The following is a 16,941-nucleotide window of genomic DNA, read 5'->3' as shown; positions in this document are numbered from 1 at the left end:
TGCTCTGGCACAAACAGCACACCAAAGCTGATCCAAGTGTTCAGTGGGTTTGAGGTCAGGACTGCAGGCAGGTATTACCATCCAAACTCCACCTCTGTCAGGGCGAGCGTTGTAGCGATTGCCACTGGTTTCAGTCTTGTGTTCCCAGTGATGCGGATGCTGACGCACACTATCACAATGACTCAAAACTTTGCCTTAGTCTCTGTCATGGTATCTGTGTATCTTTGCTGTGTATCTTTACTGTTTCAAAAACAGTAACTGTAATTCAGAAAAAAAAGACTGATTTCGTGCAGTTTTCATTCATACTCACGATAAAATGAAAATGTACCTAAAGTAGGAGGAATTATCCTGGAATTTTGAACTGTTTGACATTTGCTGCACAGAACCAACAATACCAAAAACAGTTTGGGGTGTTGTTCTTTAAGGAATATGGCTGAAGGACAAGTATTAAAGTGAAAGTCACTGTAAAAGGAAGTGTAGACAGCAACACTTTCAATCTGACTGCACTATATATTGCCAACTTCTCATGAAACCGTTCTCTTCAAAGGCAAAGACCTATCAGTCGTGCAAACAGGTAGGCCTTAATCCAATCACTTAATACATTTAAGGTTTATTTGATAACTATTTGATATACATTTATATCCATTTGTTATTCTAGTCAGATTTTCGACATGCTGTATGTTCACTATCATTTCATTTTCACAGACTAACGAATAACTGTTTGTAATTTGCCATACTTATTCTAGACTTATCGTTTCTTTTACCGGACATATAGACAGCTTGAGCATATCTCACAGCCTTGTTTGTGTCTTTGTAGGTCCATTTATAACTAGTCATAATGCCAGAGAGTGAAAGACCTTATTTCACCTGGATACGTCAAACAATAGGTGAGAGAATGATTTAAAATGTTTTTGCACACGTCTGCGGCTGCAGCTTGGAGTCATTTGTGACTGAAATCACTTTGTGTCTGCCTTCCTTCAGCTTGCACCTTGCTGGTTTACCACATCATGTTTTTTCTTCAGGCGATCACTGGTAAGTGACAGACGCTCCATATTCAGATTGCATTCCTTTTAAATGTATTTTATGAAAACAATGTTTAAAAAAATGAAATAACCAAAATGATGTAATAACCATTTGACCGTCTTTATTTTCATACTTGTGGTTTGCAGGATTGGTGCACATTGATGATTGTCGAATCGACCCCTTCATCCCCGTCTATCTGTCTGGTTATGGATTCATAGCCGTGTTCTGGTTGTGGTCTAAGAGGTGGTGTGGTATCATCCTTTGGTCTGCATCCATCGCCATTGTCTTTATGTGGTTCATCATGGGTAAGCGTTATAAATTATACAGTTTCTTAACAGTGCAGTACTGAGAAATATTACACATAGTCTGCATAGCATAAAAAAATAGCAACACGAAAACCCAGAGATTTTTCACAAGAGTAAAATTATTGGTGATTATTGGTGAAATATCCCTATTGCTGCTTTGTGCTTGCTTGAAGTGTAAGAAGTTCCCATCACTCTTATTTCCTTTTACATGATCACAGTTTTAAATAATAAAGTTATTGTAGATGCAAATAATCTTCATGAGATTAATATGACTGAAGGTCAGGCTTCAGGCTGTAATGAATGCTAATACAAAAGAAGAGTCACAATTCACAAACTGTGATGTGTTGTTTTCTGCTGCTTTCAAGTGGCTGAAATTCACTGGTGCAGCTTTTAAGAAGAAGAGCTTTGAAACTAAATAGAAATAAATAATTGAATAATTGATTCCATGCTCCCTCTGTTCCGTTTCTTCCTTGTCACTCTTGTCTCTGTGCTCCATGGTCTGTTTTTGTGCCTCCCTAAACCTGTCGTGTCCACGTCGCTGTGTCAAATCTGCTTCTCTGCTTCCTGTTTTATTTTGACAGTCTCCCGTCGGGGTGCGTAATGTCCTGTTTTGCCCACCTCAAAAAAGACATGTCAGCCGTGTCTCCCAGCTGTTTCCTCTTGTTCACCACTTGTATTTAGTGTCTGCGTCTTTCCCTGCTCATCGTCTTGTCGTACCCTGTGTGCGCGCATTTGTCTTCTTTTCCTGCCTCCTGCACAAAGACCATGACGGTAGCCAATCATGATCAAGCTTTCTTAACTGATTCCTTTATATTTCCCCAGGTACCATTCGCATCTACTCCGTTTATCAACCTGACTACAACAAGAACACTAAAGATCCCGATCATTACTGCGACAAGACGCTCTACCTGTTTGCATTTTGGACCACCAACCTGGCCTTTGTCCTCTTAGCTGTTCTTTTTTTCTCATATTCTTTAGCTGTTTATTTTCTGATAGAAAGTGATGACAGTGAGGCTCAAACGCTGCTTGGGGATAACCAAAATAATGCAATGTTTATAGTTAATTTTTTTCAGAGGTAAATCTCATTGAGACATGAGGTCTCTATTTTCAAAAGCAACCTAAACATGACTGAATCGAAATCATAATTCACTTACTTTAACTTATATACAGCCAATTCACAACAATAGTAAAAACAGCTAAAGTGCTCTGTATCATAAAGACCTCACAATACTAAAACTTGAAACCTGAAACGTTTGCAATTACCATGTAATTACCAACTAATGATTTATGTCTAGTCACCCCCCCCACCCCCAATTTATCTAGCCCTCTTTCCTTTGAAAAGTATATATGCTGTAATTTTTATGTATGTTAATGATATCCATGTGTGAGTTATGTTTTATTTACTTGTAAATAAAAGAAAATAAGAATAACATAACGTTGTTTTATTAGCCTTATTGTATCTTCTTCAGTTTTCATATTTCATATTTTATGCATACAGATCATACATAGGGCTGGGTATCGTCACTGATTTCTAGAATCGATTCAATTCCGATTCACAAGGTCCCGAATCGATTCGATTCGATTCAATTTGAATCTGGGAAATTTTGCCTCAGACAGTCAGAAATATTATAATTCAGATCAGTACATTTACATATTTTTGTATCTATAAAAAGGAAGCTGACACTTTCGAGACTTTATCAAAGGTGTGAGCATCACAGCAGGTGCCTTTGTGTCAAAGTAGCTGAAGATAAAACAGAGAAAAACATGAAGGTGATTTTCTGGCCTGGGATTTTACAAAAATATTCTGCAGTACATCAAAAACAAAAGAAAACCATTAATCAACATATGAACATTACCTCTGAAGTTACAGCGGTTTTATTACAGACACAGCTAAGCGTTTTGCATTTTGCATAATTTTAAAAAGTTTACATTTGTTTAGAAGCCTATTGACCAGCAGAAATGAGGCTTTATTTTCGGAAGTAAGTAAAAGGAAAAAAAAACATCGGCCGACAGCGCTGTAAACAATGGTAGACATGTGGTAACAAGCAAGCGAATAATGCAGAAAACAGATTTTTAGACTGGAAACTGTTCTTGAAGTATACTGAGAAAGAGAGAGCTGTGCATGAAGTGTGATTTTATCGTGGTGGAAACAAAACAGCAAAAGTCAGAGGGAATTCATGACGATGTTTATGTGAAGCTTAGTTTGGATCTTCTTTTGCTGCTGGTTCGGTCAATAATGTTTGGAGAGAGATCAAACTAACAGCTTTAGAATCAGCGCAAAAAGGGCGTAAACACAAAGCGCGGACCCGCTGAAACATCAGAATCTGCGAGCTATCGGCTTTCAGCCCCGACCGTGTCCAGGCGGTCGGGTGAGAAAGGCGACATCTCACTGATTCTGATCTGCGCTTTGTGTTTACGTCTTTGTGCAGAAGCTGCTCTCATTTACTGTTTTAAATGTTTGGTGGTTGTCGAAATTTTGTGAGGTTTAACCTGAGATTCTGGCGTTTTGGGCAAAATAAATTAAAATCAAAAAAATCGATTCCACGTTATCCAAGCCAGAATAGATTTTAATTGATAAATCGATTATAAAAACCCACCCCTAGACGCAAATACATTATATTGTGACAACATAAACAACATAAAAAAATCTGATGGTACTTAAGCGGAACTCGAATGAAAAGCCAGGGTTAAAAAAATGATTTTCAAGATTTAATTAATTCTATTATTTAAAAATTATTCTTGGTATTATATGTTAGCAAATGTAGATCAAATCATTAACTTCAATGGATTGTAGAAAAGACGCAAAAGGGAACAAGTTATTTTCTGATGACCTTCTGTCTGCGCTGGCAGTTTATGATGCACACTCATGTTCTTATTCTGCAATTTACAGAAGCTAATATTAAACACCATGGGCTGGTTAATGGATAAATCGATTATCAAAACCCACCCCTAATCATACACTCATTAGTGTGATTTTTCCCCCTGAAAAACCAAAGGAAATTGCTCAATACATTTTTAAACAATTTAAAAAGACAGTGGAACTGAAAACAGAGAAAATGAGGGAGAAAGTTAAAGTTTGGCCTGTTTGAAATGTACCCGTTTGTTCAGAGATGAAACACCACAAAAGTTTAAAGAATAACTATCTCAGATGGTGTAAATGTGTGTAAAATAATGTTTCTGTATATAATTTGATGGGAGCTTATGGAAACTATCTGTTGTGGCATGTAACATGCTGTGCCAGCTTTTCACACCAGCACACTTCATCTTTTTACTATCAGTCTGGAAACATTAGCAGGGAAATAAGAACTGACTCGTGAAACTGAAAGCAGATGACACTGTTTGATGGTTTGCTCTTTGGTTTGGTCAGTTTTTCTTACAGGGGAAGTCGTTCTCTTCACTCTCAAAGCAGTTCTCTAAAAGGCATTTTTCATTAGACAGACTCACCTGTATATAATATACTAAAACAATCAAAACCTTTTTCACATTTGTCAAAACATGAATATAGCTAATGCAGAATAAATAATTTTCAGAAACAAAAATTAAATGTGAAGGATTTAAAAAAAAAAAAAAAATTTTTTTACTAAATAAATAAAATGAAGAAAAGCAAAATAGAGTCAAATTAAACTATTTGCATAAAAAAAACAAAGGAAAAATAAACAATCTGAGAACACAGCGCCAACCAACTTTATTAGGTACACCTGCTCTACTGCTCATTACAGTAATCCAAATAAACCAATCAGCTTTCCGCAGCATCTTAAACTGAGAAGTGCGTTAACATAGTAACCAAATAGTAGTGAAGTATGTGGAGAAACAATGAGAATGTGAAAGACTTCATCATAAAAACCATGAAGAACCATGAACCATGAAGAGGCCGCTAGGAAAACTACAACCACCTGCAGAGGGTCAGGCAAGCCCTGAGGAGTCAGCTGAACCGGAAGAACAAGATCCGGGCAATCGACACATACCCCAGTGATCAGGTACCCTGCTGGGATAATAAGTGGGCTATAGGAAGAGACAGAGGCCGGCAGGCCCAGCAGAAAAAGGAAGCTCCTGACCGTGCACATTTAGTGAACACCTCATACAGCAGAAAGAAGAAAAGCAAGGAGAAGAACCATCATGGAGAGGCAGCCACCTACAACCATACAAGCAACAGATAGAAGGAGTGACTGATATAAAAAAAACCCAAAAGAAACACACAATCCAGAACCCCAGGTGCAGGCTGTCCAGAGATAATCCAAGGTGCAAGATGCCAACAAGCTGGGCAAACATCCAACACAAACTGTTTTGATGAGTCATCACATACAAGTGTCATGGTCCCTGTGTCTACCCGGCTGGCTCAGTGAGGCTACATGTATTAGTTATTGTTTTTTCCTTGTCTCTCGCTTGTGGTGTTTTTTGTTTGTAAAGAAACCTTTGCCCTTTACTCCGAATCTGCACTTGAGTCAGTTTTTGACAACGAGTAAGAAGTGCATCAACACAGTAATAAATATCTTTAGTAGCAAATCATCCATAATTACAGTAAAAGTGTGTATAAAAACAATGCGAAAGGCTCATGTAGGTGTGGAAATGCAATACTGATTTAAGAACACCATTAAGAGTGCTTATCATGACCTTTCTCCTTTGAGAATTGCAATAAGACAATCAAGAAAAACCGTGACACATGTTATGCTTTTCATGGTGTGTTATTTTCCTCAGCATTCATTAAAAAAAGCCAAAGAAATAATTAATACACTTTATCAAACAAAATGCATTCTTATTGTGTTTACTTAGTGATGATGTTGGGGAACTCGTCTTTATCCATTACAGCATAAATGTAAAACTAAGTAGATCAGAAATACAGTTATTGAGAAAAAACAGAGCAATGTAACAAATAATGAGTGTATCAGGCAGTGTAGTCAGTTCTGGTGATACTTTGTCCTTGGTATCTGTTTAAAGATTATGTATCTGTTTAAAGCTGTAATTTTTTATGCAGCTTTAAATAGATACATAATCTATAAAGACTTGGTCCTGAGCTAAAACATCTCATTTGGAAATTAGTTTATGTTCTGATTTACTGAATGAAATGATTTTTGTTAAGTTATGACAATACAACTTTTTCAGCTTCATTTCACTATTTTTTAGCCTAACCAAACATTACTATCTGAGATCTTTTTTACTTTATTTCTACAGGTAATGTGATCGCGATCTTCTCCATTTATGAACCAAACTACAACAAGAACACAACAAAAACTGATTCGTACTGCAACAAATCGCTCTACCTGTTTGCCATTTGGAGCACCATCCTGACCTACGTGCTGTTTGCTGCACTCGTTTACATTTGTTGCTGCTGTAAGGAAAAACCGGCTGATGATAATGAGGCTCTGCTGCGGAGATAAAAAGAAAAGAATAAAGATGGCTGACATGAAAACATAGGCACACACAGCGGATCACAATCAGCATGTTTGGTGGTGTTATGATTTTTACTGATCACTTTGGTGCAAAATCAAACCAGAAATGTTATTTTCACTACTCTTAATGCACTTCTCAAATTTGTAATACATTTCCCCCACACATGATAGCTTAATGCCTAATCTGATTGTTTCTACACACACTTACAAGTACAGAAATAGTAAAAAGTTTTTATTCATTCATCACAGAGTTGAAGTGATTCACTGACTCTTCATGTTTTGACATATTTGAAAAAGGTTTTATTTGTTTTAGTGACTCTGTGTTATGAAACTCAGAAGTGCATAAAGAGTGCTGAGAATGACTTTCCTTTGTGCCGAAGTGATGGAGAAAAACTGTAGTGAGTGTTGTTCCATGCGTGTTCCATGTACGGTATATTGTCAAAAGTGTTCACTCACCCATTCAAAACAATGAATTCTGTTGTTCCACTCAAGTTCAATGGATTTGTGTCTTATGTACTTTTAGCAAACATATTACAGGAACATGCATTTGATCTGTTGATCTTTTAGAGAAATATCACAGTGAGGTTTAGCAATTAATGTTTTTACATTTAATCTCCTCAAATGATTCTCAAACATCATCGGGTATTATAAATATTATTTTTATTGTTTGTCAGGCTTGGTGGTTGCTGTGTTTTTCCATTATTGTTTAAGTTGTTACAAACTTAGAGCTCCTGGAGTTTCCCAAAAGTATGAGTATGTCAGGCTGAACTGTCAGAAACTAGAAAACAACATATAGAGAATATTAATTTGATGAAGTCATGCAGACAAAGCAAGAAGTCTTCAGTCAAAATGTTCATTAAACGGTTATGTTACATTAAGAGGAAACTACTTTTTATGTTTGACTTCTTTGACCATGTTCTCAGTGATTTCAGAGGATTATTGCGAATACAGTGCCGGCATTTTGTTGTTGAGAATAAATAATCGGAACTTTCCCTCCTTTCGTTTAAAGTTTTCTGAATGTAAACAAAAATGTTGTGTGATATAAATCATAGCTTAATGAAATCCATATGTGAGCTTCTTAATTTGGGAATATCCCAGCTATTAACTTTTTGTTTATCTGAAAAAATAAATTAAATAAAAAACAAAAATTCATGTAATCGTCCTATTTTTTATTTCATAGTTTAGTACAGTGCTGTAGCTTCTTTATTCTTTGTCAATTTAATTAATTGGCATAATATTTTTTTAACTGAACCAAAAAATGTGTCAATATGGAAACTGAAAACAGGGAAAGTATTTTGGAAAAGCAGACAGATCTCGTGCTGCCTCAAAACCAGTGAAAAAAACCTCAGACAGGGAAGACTCAGTGGTTTAGACCAAATAAGGGGAAGTGCTCGTAAATTCACTTCTCAAAGTAATTTTATCCTAGAAGTTTGGTCTGCTTGAAATGTATAGGGAGCTTTGAAAGAAAGTGACTGGACTTCTTTTTGTGAAACTTAAACTTTCTGTCCAAGCTTCTCAGACTACCATGATCTGGGATGAAAACCCACACAGCCTGTTTGCAAAGTATCTATACTGATTCAGAGTTGATACCAAGAGTTTGTCTGTCTATGGGGCAAGACTGAACTGAGTGTGCAGGTCTGGTGGTGAAGTAAGCTTGCCGGGGCCTTAGCAACGCAGATGGAGGAAATCTGGAGGCCCGCTGGGAGGCCAGTGGCTGAGACAGAGGAACTGGGGACCAGCAGAGGAGGATGAGACGTAGTGTTGGGGAAGGATCCTCATCCTCAAACCACTGGCTTCTTAAAAAGGAAGCCAAGCTGGACGAGAAAAAAAACCCTCTATGGCAGTTTAGATGTCCTCTACATATTTGGTATCTAACACTGAGCACTGATTCAACTCATCATCTTCAAATTAAACTTTCTTAATCAAAGTATACTGATAAAAAATAAAGGAAGAGCATAGCATCAAGTCAGTTAAACTTCTTGGCTACTAATCTGATCATTTAAGTAACAGAGGCGATTCAGGGACCATACGAATTGAGCTACTTAACACTGGTAGCTCAATATGAACCATACAAAGAGCTGTTTGAAGTCCAAAACCTGAATTCCTCAAGTAATACTACAAGAAAATTCAGATATATAGTCTGAAAACGCTGTACGCTTCATATTTCTGACACAAAAAGACAAACAAATGAACAATAAAACAATGTTTTTTTTCCCTTCTTGTTATTAATTTAACCTTTTAGTTTTTATGTAATGTTGCTGACATACACATGAGTAAAAATATAATTATCCCAGTGAATCACTGTACTCCTCACCCAAATAACATTAGTGGAAAGGGAAGATTGAGAGCAAGCACTAGTGTTAGACGCTGTAAAAGGAAGTTGAAACGTGCTCACATGCCCATGTTACATGTGGCCATGTTCTCTATCTTTAAAGCAGTCCAGACAGACACACAAACAGGTAGGTCTGCAACTATCTGCTTAATGCTTTCACATAATGGATTTTAATTTGTAACTATTTTGAAATACACATGAAGTTGTTTTTTAACATGCTAATTTCTTGTAGAAACATCTGTTTGTTGAGCTGCTTTTGTTATCCGGTAAGAAAGCATTCATAATTTCTCTTTTACAAACTAATATCTATGATTAAAAAATTTTCTGATAGCCTTGCACTCTAAAGAGTAAGTAAAAAGTAAATAACTTTCTACCTTTACATTTTCTTATTTTTCTTTGTAAATCATTTTCATTTATAACCTAATCAGAATAACAGGAATGGAAACATTAGGAGGCTATCTTGTGGCTCACTTTGTGTCTTTATAGGTTAGATTCAAAACTAGTTACAATGCAGGGGAGTCAGAGACCACAATTCATCTGTGGACTGAGATGCATAACAATAGGTGAGAGAGTGATGTGTTAAGTTTTTGCAGACATTTAAAGTTGGTGGATACTGATTTGGGACTGAAAACATGCTGTATTTGCCTCCTTCAGGGCTTATTTTGTTTCTTTTTTACTTAATATTCATTGGCCAAGGGGCGATTGGTAAGCAAGAGATGCTCATATTCCCATTCGGAGATTGAATTTATGTGAATTTATTTTTATGAGCCAGACAATGTTTGAAAAAAATCAAATCTTTATCTTTGCACCCCACAGGTTCAGGTGTGTTTCAATGTCCCAGACAGCCTTTTATCTCCCTCTACATGTCCCTGTATGGGATCATACCGGTCTTCTTGGCACTGAGCTTATGGTGTAACTGGTGCAACAGTGTCTGTTGGTCTGTAACCACCATCTTCTTCTGTTGCTGGTTAATTGCTGGTAAGCTTTAAAAAAAAAGTGTCAATTTTTGCAAATTATTAGCTCACAGTCTTGGCTGGAGTGAGAACAAGATGGTTTCTTACTCCAAAACCCCCCAAATTTAACATGTTTTATTGATTTCCCCCATGAGTTTAGAGAAAACATAAACAACATAAACTACAGATTCTAATGCATTTTTTTTTCAATTGTACAGGGTGGGCCATTTATATGGATGCACCGTAATAACATGGGAATGGTTGGTGATATTAAAGTCCTGTTTGTGGCACATTAGTATATGTGAGGGGGCAAACTCCTCAAGATGGGTGGTGATCATGGTGGCCATTTAGAAGTCGGCCATCTTAGATACAACTTTTGTTTTTCCAATAGGAAGAGGGCCATGTGATACATCAAACTTATTGGTAATGTCACAAGAAAAACAGTGGTGTGCTTGGTTTCAACATAACTTTATTCTTTCATGAGTTATTTACAAGTTTCTGACCACTTATAAAATGTGTTCAATGTGCTGCCCATTGTGTTGGATTGTCAATGCAACCCTCTTCTCCCACTCTTCACACACTGATAGCAACACTGCAGGAGAAATGCCAGCACAGGCATCCAGTATCCGTAGTTTCAGGTGCTGCACATCTCGTATCTTCACACCATAGACAATTGCCTTCAGATGACCCCAAAGATAAAAGTCTAAGGGGGTCCGATCGGGAGACCTTGGGGGCCATTCAACTGGCCCACGACGACCAATCCACTTTCCAGGAAACTGTTCATCTAGGAATGCTCGGACCTGGCACCCATAATGTGGTGGTGCCCATTCTGCAAATTCTGTGCGCCGATCTGGGTCATCCTCGTTGAGATGCTGCAGTAGCTGGAGTTTGTAAGGGTGCCATTCGTGAGTAGCTAATATCTGCCGAAGGGATGTTCAACTAATGCCACTCTCCAGTGACATGCGGCGAGTGCTACGCTGTGGGCTCTTGCTGAATGAAGCTAGGACAGCCGCTGATGTTTCTTCATTAGTGACAGTTTTCTTGCGTCCACATTTTGGCAAATCTAACACTGAACGATTTTCATGAAACTTAGCAAGCAGTTTGCTGACTGTAGCATGGAGATGGGTGGTCTCGTAGGGTGTCTTGCATTGATATCTGCTGCAATGACCCGGTTACTGCGTTCACCAGATATCAACACAATTTCAATTTCAACAAAGAGAAACTTGTAAATAACTCATGAAAGAATAAAGTTACGTTGAAACCAAGCACACCATTGTTTGTCTTGTGACATTACCAATAAGTTTGATGTGTCACATGGCCCTCTTCCTATTGGAAAAACAAAAGTTGTATCCAAGATGGCCGACTTCTATATGGCCACCATGGTCACCACCCATCTTGATGAGTTTGCCCCTCACATATACTAATGTGCCACAAACAGGACTTTAATATCACCAACCATTCCCATGTTATTATGGTGTATCCATAAAAATGGCCCACCGTGTATGTATGAGATTTGGGATACCCTTAAAAGGGTCATCTCAGGCACACAGATGTGACTGTTAGCACAGATGCGCCCCCCCCCCAAAAAAGTCTTGATTTTAAAGGTCTTTTATGCTTTTCTTTTGAGTTGTTTTTTTTTTTTTTAAATAAATGTATTTCAGCAATTTTGAAAAAAAAAAGAAGCTTAAATCCAGTTCTGTATTTATGAAGAGGACGTGCAGGTCTGCAACACTAAATTTATTATCTGAGACAATGAATCTTTATTTATTTATTTTTACAGGTAGTATTGTCATCTACTCCATTTATGAACCCAACTACGACAAGACTACAGCACAGCCTGATCTCTACTGCAACAAGGCTTTCTACCTGTGTGCATTTTGGCTCACCAACGTGACCTACATGCTGTTAGCACTGCTCTTTTTATCGTGTTGCTGTTGTAGACAACGAGAGGCCGATAGTGATAATGAGACTCAAACACTTGTGCGGTAATAAATAGAGACGAAGCAAACTTAATTAAAAAGATAAACATACACTGTAAGGTAAATGCGGGCAAATGGTGCATTTAAAGGCAGTTTTCCTGTTTGTCTTATGTAGATATAATCAAATGTTCTAATGAGCAATGTACATGTTTGATCTTTTATCAGAGAAATGCAAAAATTTATATTCTAAGTAATTAAACTTGGGGGGTACTCTTTTTAAATACTTTTGCAGCAGTACTCTGTTACGTAATGACATCCTTAGATATGAATAATATCCTTTTTTTCATCCCATTGATTCTCTAATAGGTCAATTTTATAAGCTTGTGAGCGCAGAAATACCAAATGTGTGAGGCTGAATACTGAGGAAACATCATAGAAACACTTAGAGAATATATCTGTTGATCCAGTAACAAAATCAGAGAAAGCCCGGAGTCTTGAGTGAAATGATCATTAATCATAAGTAATACATGTACATAAAAATGTCAGTGTAAATTGTACTGTACTAGGCATCTTGAGTCTTCAGCCATTTATATGCCTTCACATTTCTCCAGGAAGATCAGAAATAGGTGAAGGCATTTATTAAAATGTACAAACATACAAGGAAACAGACAGTATCCAAAGCAAAAAAGTTTTTATAGTCCTAACGAGCTTGAAGGTCAATATTTGATATGATCACCTTTATTCTTCAACATGGGCTGAGCTCTCTCCAGCAGTTTTCTTGACATTTCTTTAAGTAGTCTTCAGGAATAGTTCTCCAGGCTTCTTCAAGGACATTCAAAGCTGCCCTTTGTTCTTTTTTTCTGTCAAGATGATTGTATCCCCCTTGTTGATGCAAAAATACCTTTAGAAAATATATTTTTTGATCAATCTCAACAGTCAGAGAATGCACAGTCTTAAATGTAATGATTATTAATCATAAGTAACACATGTCATTGGTGCAAAAATACCATTTTATATCTGTCAAACTGTTGTGTCCTTGGTATTTTTATTAGATTCATCTTAAAAAAATTGAAATCATTCATGTGTTTGTGTGGCTGGCTCCTAGTAAAACAAAAGTGCATAAAGATTGTTCTCTGTCGAGTTTATTGTTATGTGTAGACCAGTGTTGGTCAAGTTAGTTGAAAATAGCAATTAGTTATTAATTACTGATTACTTCTCCAAAAAAGCAATCCCGTTACTTTACCTATTATGTTTTTTCAAAAGTAATTTGTTACTTTATTAATAAATTACCTTTTAAAAATATAATACACAACCTAAATGCGTAATAAAGCAATAGACCTTTCAGCCCAATTCTATTTTTTCTGTATAATCCATCATATAAAACTGAATCAAATGGAAAAAAGTCTCTTTTTAAAATTTGTTTTATGAGTTTTAATCTTTTAACTTCATGCACAATGCATCAAGCAAAAATTTAATTATATGCAACAATCTTTAACATTTAAACCTATTTTCTGCATATTGCAGAATATAAAATAAAATATTTATTTGTGTTTACACTTACACTTTCAAATAGATGGAAGTAAAACACAGTAAAAAAAAATGAAATCAAAGATTCAGCAGCACTAAGTCCTGTTGCTCACCTGTTTAGCAGGAGTGGGGGCTGGTGGAGGTTTGCCCGGTGCCGCAGGGGCCATGTCAGTGGGGGGATCTGGATGTTTCTCTGTGAATTTCACATTCCCGTTTTGGCTTGCTAGGTGCTTGCTCAGATTTAAAGTTTAATTTTTCGCTGTAGAAAGAAGTTTTCTTCCCACGCAGAGTGTACAGCGGACACTAATGTTTTTGTAAATTTTTGCGGACTCAAACTCATAGTAATGTCAGTACTTCCAAGCTTTAAACGCTGGTAACGAAACGAAAAAAGTAATCAGTCTGGTGTAGACACGACGCAGCATTTTTCAAGCTTGAATGACTCACAGGCCAGTGTTAAGTAGCTCAATAAACAAAACAAAATCATCTCTAAATGTAAAAGGAATGAAAATAAATGAAAAAGAAGCCGATATCGAAAGAGAGCTCAAGACAGCATTAGCAAATTACAACAAATTCTGACTGCTTGGAAAAAGAAATGAGGCATGGCTGAAGACTTTAATACAGTGCTGAATTATTTGTTGTCATTGAATGCATTAAGTCTATGTTAATGTTACAAAATGCATGCTGTCCTAAAATTAACATGAATAAAAAATTATTTTTTAAAAATTCCTGTCCGTATCTGACACCATCTTTTCTAATCCTGGGCACCTGTTGGAAGAATGACACTGTCATAGTATTTTTCGCACTCAACAATCAATTGTAAAAATGTCACTGTGGGAATGGAAACAGGGAATGTATTTTAGAAAAGCAGGCAAACCTCGTCCTGTGGAGAAATACGACATAAAGATGTTTATGTAGCGAGGTCTTAGTGGGTTAGGACAAATGAGAGGAAGTGTTCCTCTCATGAGGTTTTGCTGTGACAGACACGCTGTCAGTGATGTCTTTTTCTCTTGTCTGTGAATGCAAAAGAGCTCCTTAGGAAAAGAAAAACAAATACAAAGATTTTGTAGTTTTTATGTAATGTTGCTGACATACAAACAAGTGATTACAATACAAAATCACCTCAGTAAATGGCTGGATGAAAAAAGAAAACTTAAACAAAAAAACAAAGTGAAAGACGCTGTAAAAGGAAGTTGAAACAACATGCTGACATGCCCATGTTATATGTGGCCATGTTCCTGCAACAGTCCTTTTCTAGGAAGTCCTGCCAGACACACAAACAGGTTGGTCTGCAACAGCCTACATAACACTTTCACACTTTAATTTGCTAACTATTTTGACATATGCATGAGGTTTACAAGCTTTCTAAAGTGGATTTCTTGTAGAATTGTCTTTTTGTTGAACTGTTTTGGTTAATCTCTAAGAATTTAGCAGTTAGCATTAATAATTTTCTCTTTTCTCTTTATTTGTGACTTAAATTCTTCTGTACACTGCAAAAGACAATCAGTAAAAAGTAGGTAACATGCTTTTCCATTATCAGTTTTTTCCTTCATTTTAAATCATATATTGTAATTTTATTCAAGTGTTATATCATGGTACCTTTTCATTTATCACTTAACAGAATAACAGAAATATAAAGTGGAGAATATCTTGTGGCTTTCTTTGTTTTGTTATAGGTTTGATTCAAAACTAGTTACACATCCTTCTGGTAGACTTACACTATAAAAAGAATTTAAAAAAAAGTAAAATTCAGTGTCTTTTTTCAGTCTAGATGTTTTTATTTGCCATTTAACAGATGGAAAAACAGCACAAATAGCTGATCGTTTCCTTTGTGTCTTTTTAGGACAGATATAAAACTAGTAATAATGCCGGAGAGTGATCGACCACGATGCACCTCCGAACCACGAACAACAATATTAGGTGAGAGGCTGATGTGGAAATTCTTCTACACATGTGCAGACGGTGCGTAGTGCTATATGGGACTCACTGTATCTGCTCTTCTTCAGGGTGTATCCTGGTGATTTCCTGCATCATGTTCATTGCTCAAGTGATAGCTGGTAAGTGACAGACACTGTTATTGTAATGATCAGTTTAAATTCATCAGAATTTTATTTTGACATTTGTTTCTGTTTTATCCCCGTACACCACAGCTTTAGCAACTGATGAATGCAAAGCAGAGTTCTACATCCCCATATGCATCTACAATTATGGATTCATATCTGTATTTCTGGCACTGAGCATGTGCACAGCGAAAAGAATGCAGCAGTTTCCAATTACACCAAGAAAGCAGTTGCTGGACCTGCTGCACCGAGGGCGGTGCAAGTGGTGCAACATAGGCTGTTGCTCTGTGCCCCTCCTCGTCGTCTGTTTCTTTTACCTTGGTGGTAAGCTTTAAAAATGTTCTAACAGCAGCACACACCTGTTTTAAGAAATATTGAAAGATGGAATAAGCAACAACTGAGAAAAATCAAATTACATGGTGACCAAAAACAAAACAAAAGAAAACGCAGAGCTGCTGTTGAAATTGCTTAAATCATGAGTTGTTTTTTCTGTTTTTCCTGTCATAAACGCTGCTCAAAAAGAAACACTTTTTAATCAGAGTGTAGCATCAAGTCGATTAAGCTTCTGGAAATAAGCAGCTCTGATCTGGTTAGTTAAGCAGCATGGGGCGTTGCTAATCAGTTTTAATCTGGTTTGGTGTTATAGTTTTTCTCAAAATAATTGGTTTCATTTTTGGTTTTTAATTTTTCCCTTCTCATCTTTTGTGGCTGATTCTTAGTAAATTTTTTCATTTGGGGAGCGTCAGTGTCCCTACTGGTACAGACATTTTTAATTATGTAGAAGTACAGATACCTGTGTTTTGAAAAGCTCCAGTAAATGTTGAAGTACTCATATAATTTCTTTACTTAAGTAAAAGAGAAAAAGTACAGGCAAGTTATACTCTGAATAGTAATAAAAACAACAACAGGTTTTTAGTTTATATTGATCTTCAATGAATGAATTACTGTTGTTGTTTTTAACAATGCACTACAGCAGTATTTTAAATATTTTTACAGTTAATGTGTTCATGTACTCGGATGTGAAACCCAACTTCAATAAGAGCGTAACCACAGGCATTATCTACTGCAACAAGACTTTCTACCTGTTTGCATTTTGGAGCACCAACCTGACCTACGGCCTGTTGGGGCTGCTGTTCATCACTTTTTGGTGTTGTAAACGACAACAGCCTGAAGACGGAGATGAGGCTCAAATATTCGTCCAGCATTACCACACTAGGATCCTATGGTTCACCGTATAGTCTAATGTATGCACTTTTAAAAATTCAGGTTATCATATTGCAACAAAACTATTACTATATGCTTCTTAATTGGTTTTGCCTTGTAGAAAAATGTTTGTTTCTACATTATTACCAGTTTCTGTGCTGTTTTTAAATACATCCATGTAATGTTACTTATGTATAACCACTGTTGATACCAGGTAATTACTATTGTATTGTAT

The 16,941-nt window shown here is 36.6% G+C and overlaps 1 protein-coding gene across 1 annotated transcript; it reads left to right on the top strand.

Annotated features, from left to right (window-relative positions):
• Positions 1-838: 838 nt before the first annotated feature.
• On the top strand, positions 839-16,741 carry LOC146636535 (uncharacterized). Its single transcript, XM_085350347.1, has 9 exons — positions 839-887; positions 982-1,032; positions 1,170-1,328; positions 2,151-2,336; positions 11,781-11,904; positions 15,287-15,363; positions 15,450-15,500; positions 15,594-15,827; positions 16,500-16,741. The coding sequence occupies exons 1-9, from the start codon at positions 839-841 to the stop codon at positions 16,739-16,741; spliced, it is 1,173 nt and encodes a 390-aa protein (XP_085206473.1).
• The last annotated feature ends 200 nt before the right edge of the window (positions 16,742-16,941 follow it).

Source organism: Diplotaxodon limnothrissa, linkage group LG3, assembly GCF_057381915.1.
Source record: "Diplotaxodon limnothrissa isolate DT_005_m linkage group LG3, D_limnothrissa_male_GT1.1, whole genome shotgun sequence".
In the NCBI taxonomy this organism is placed as follows: domain Eukaryota; kingdom Metazoa; phylum Chordata; class Actinopteri; order Cichliformes; family Cichlidae; genus Diplotaxodon; species Diplotaxodon limnothrissa.
This window is presented reverse-complemented; position numbering and strand designations above follow the sequence as displayed.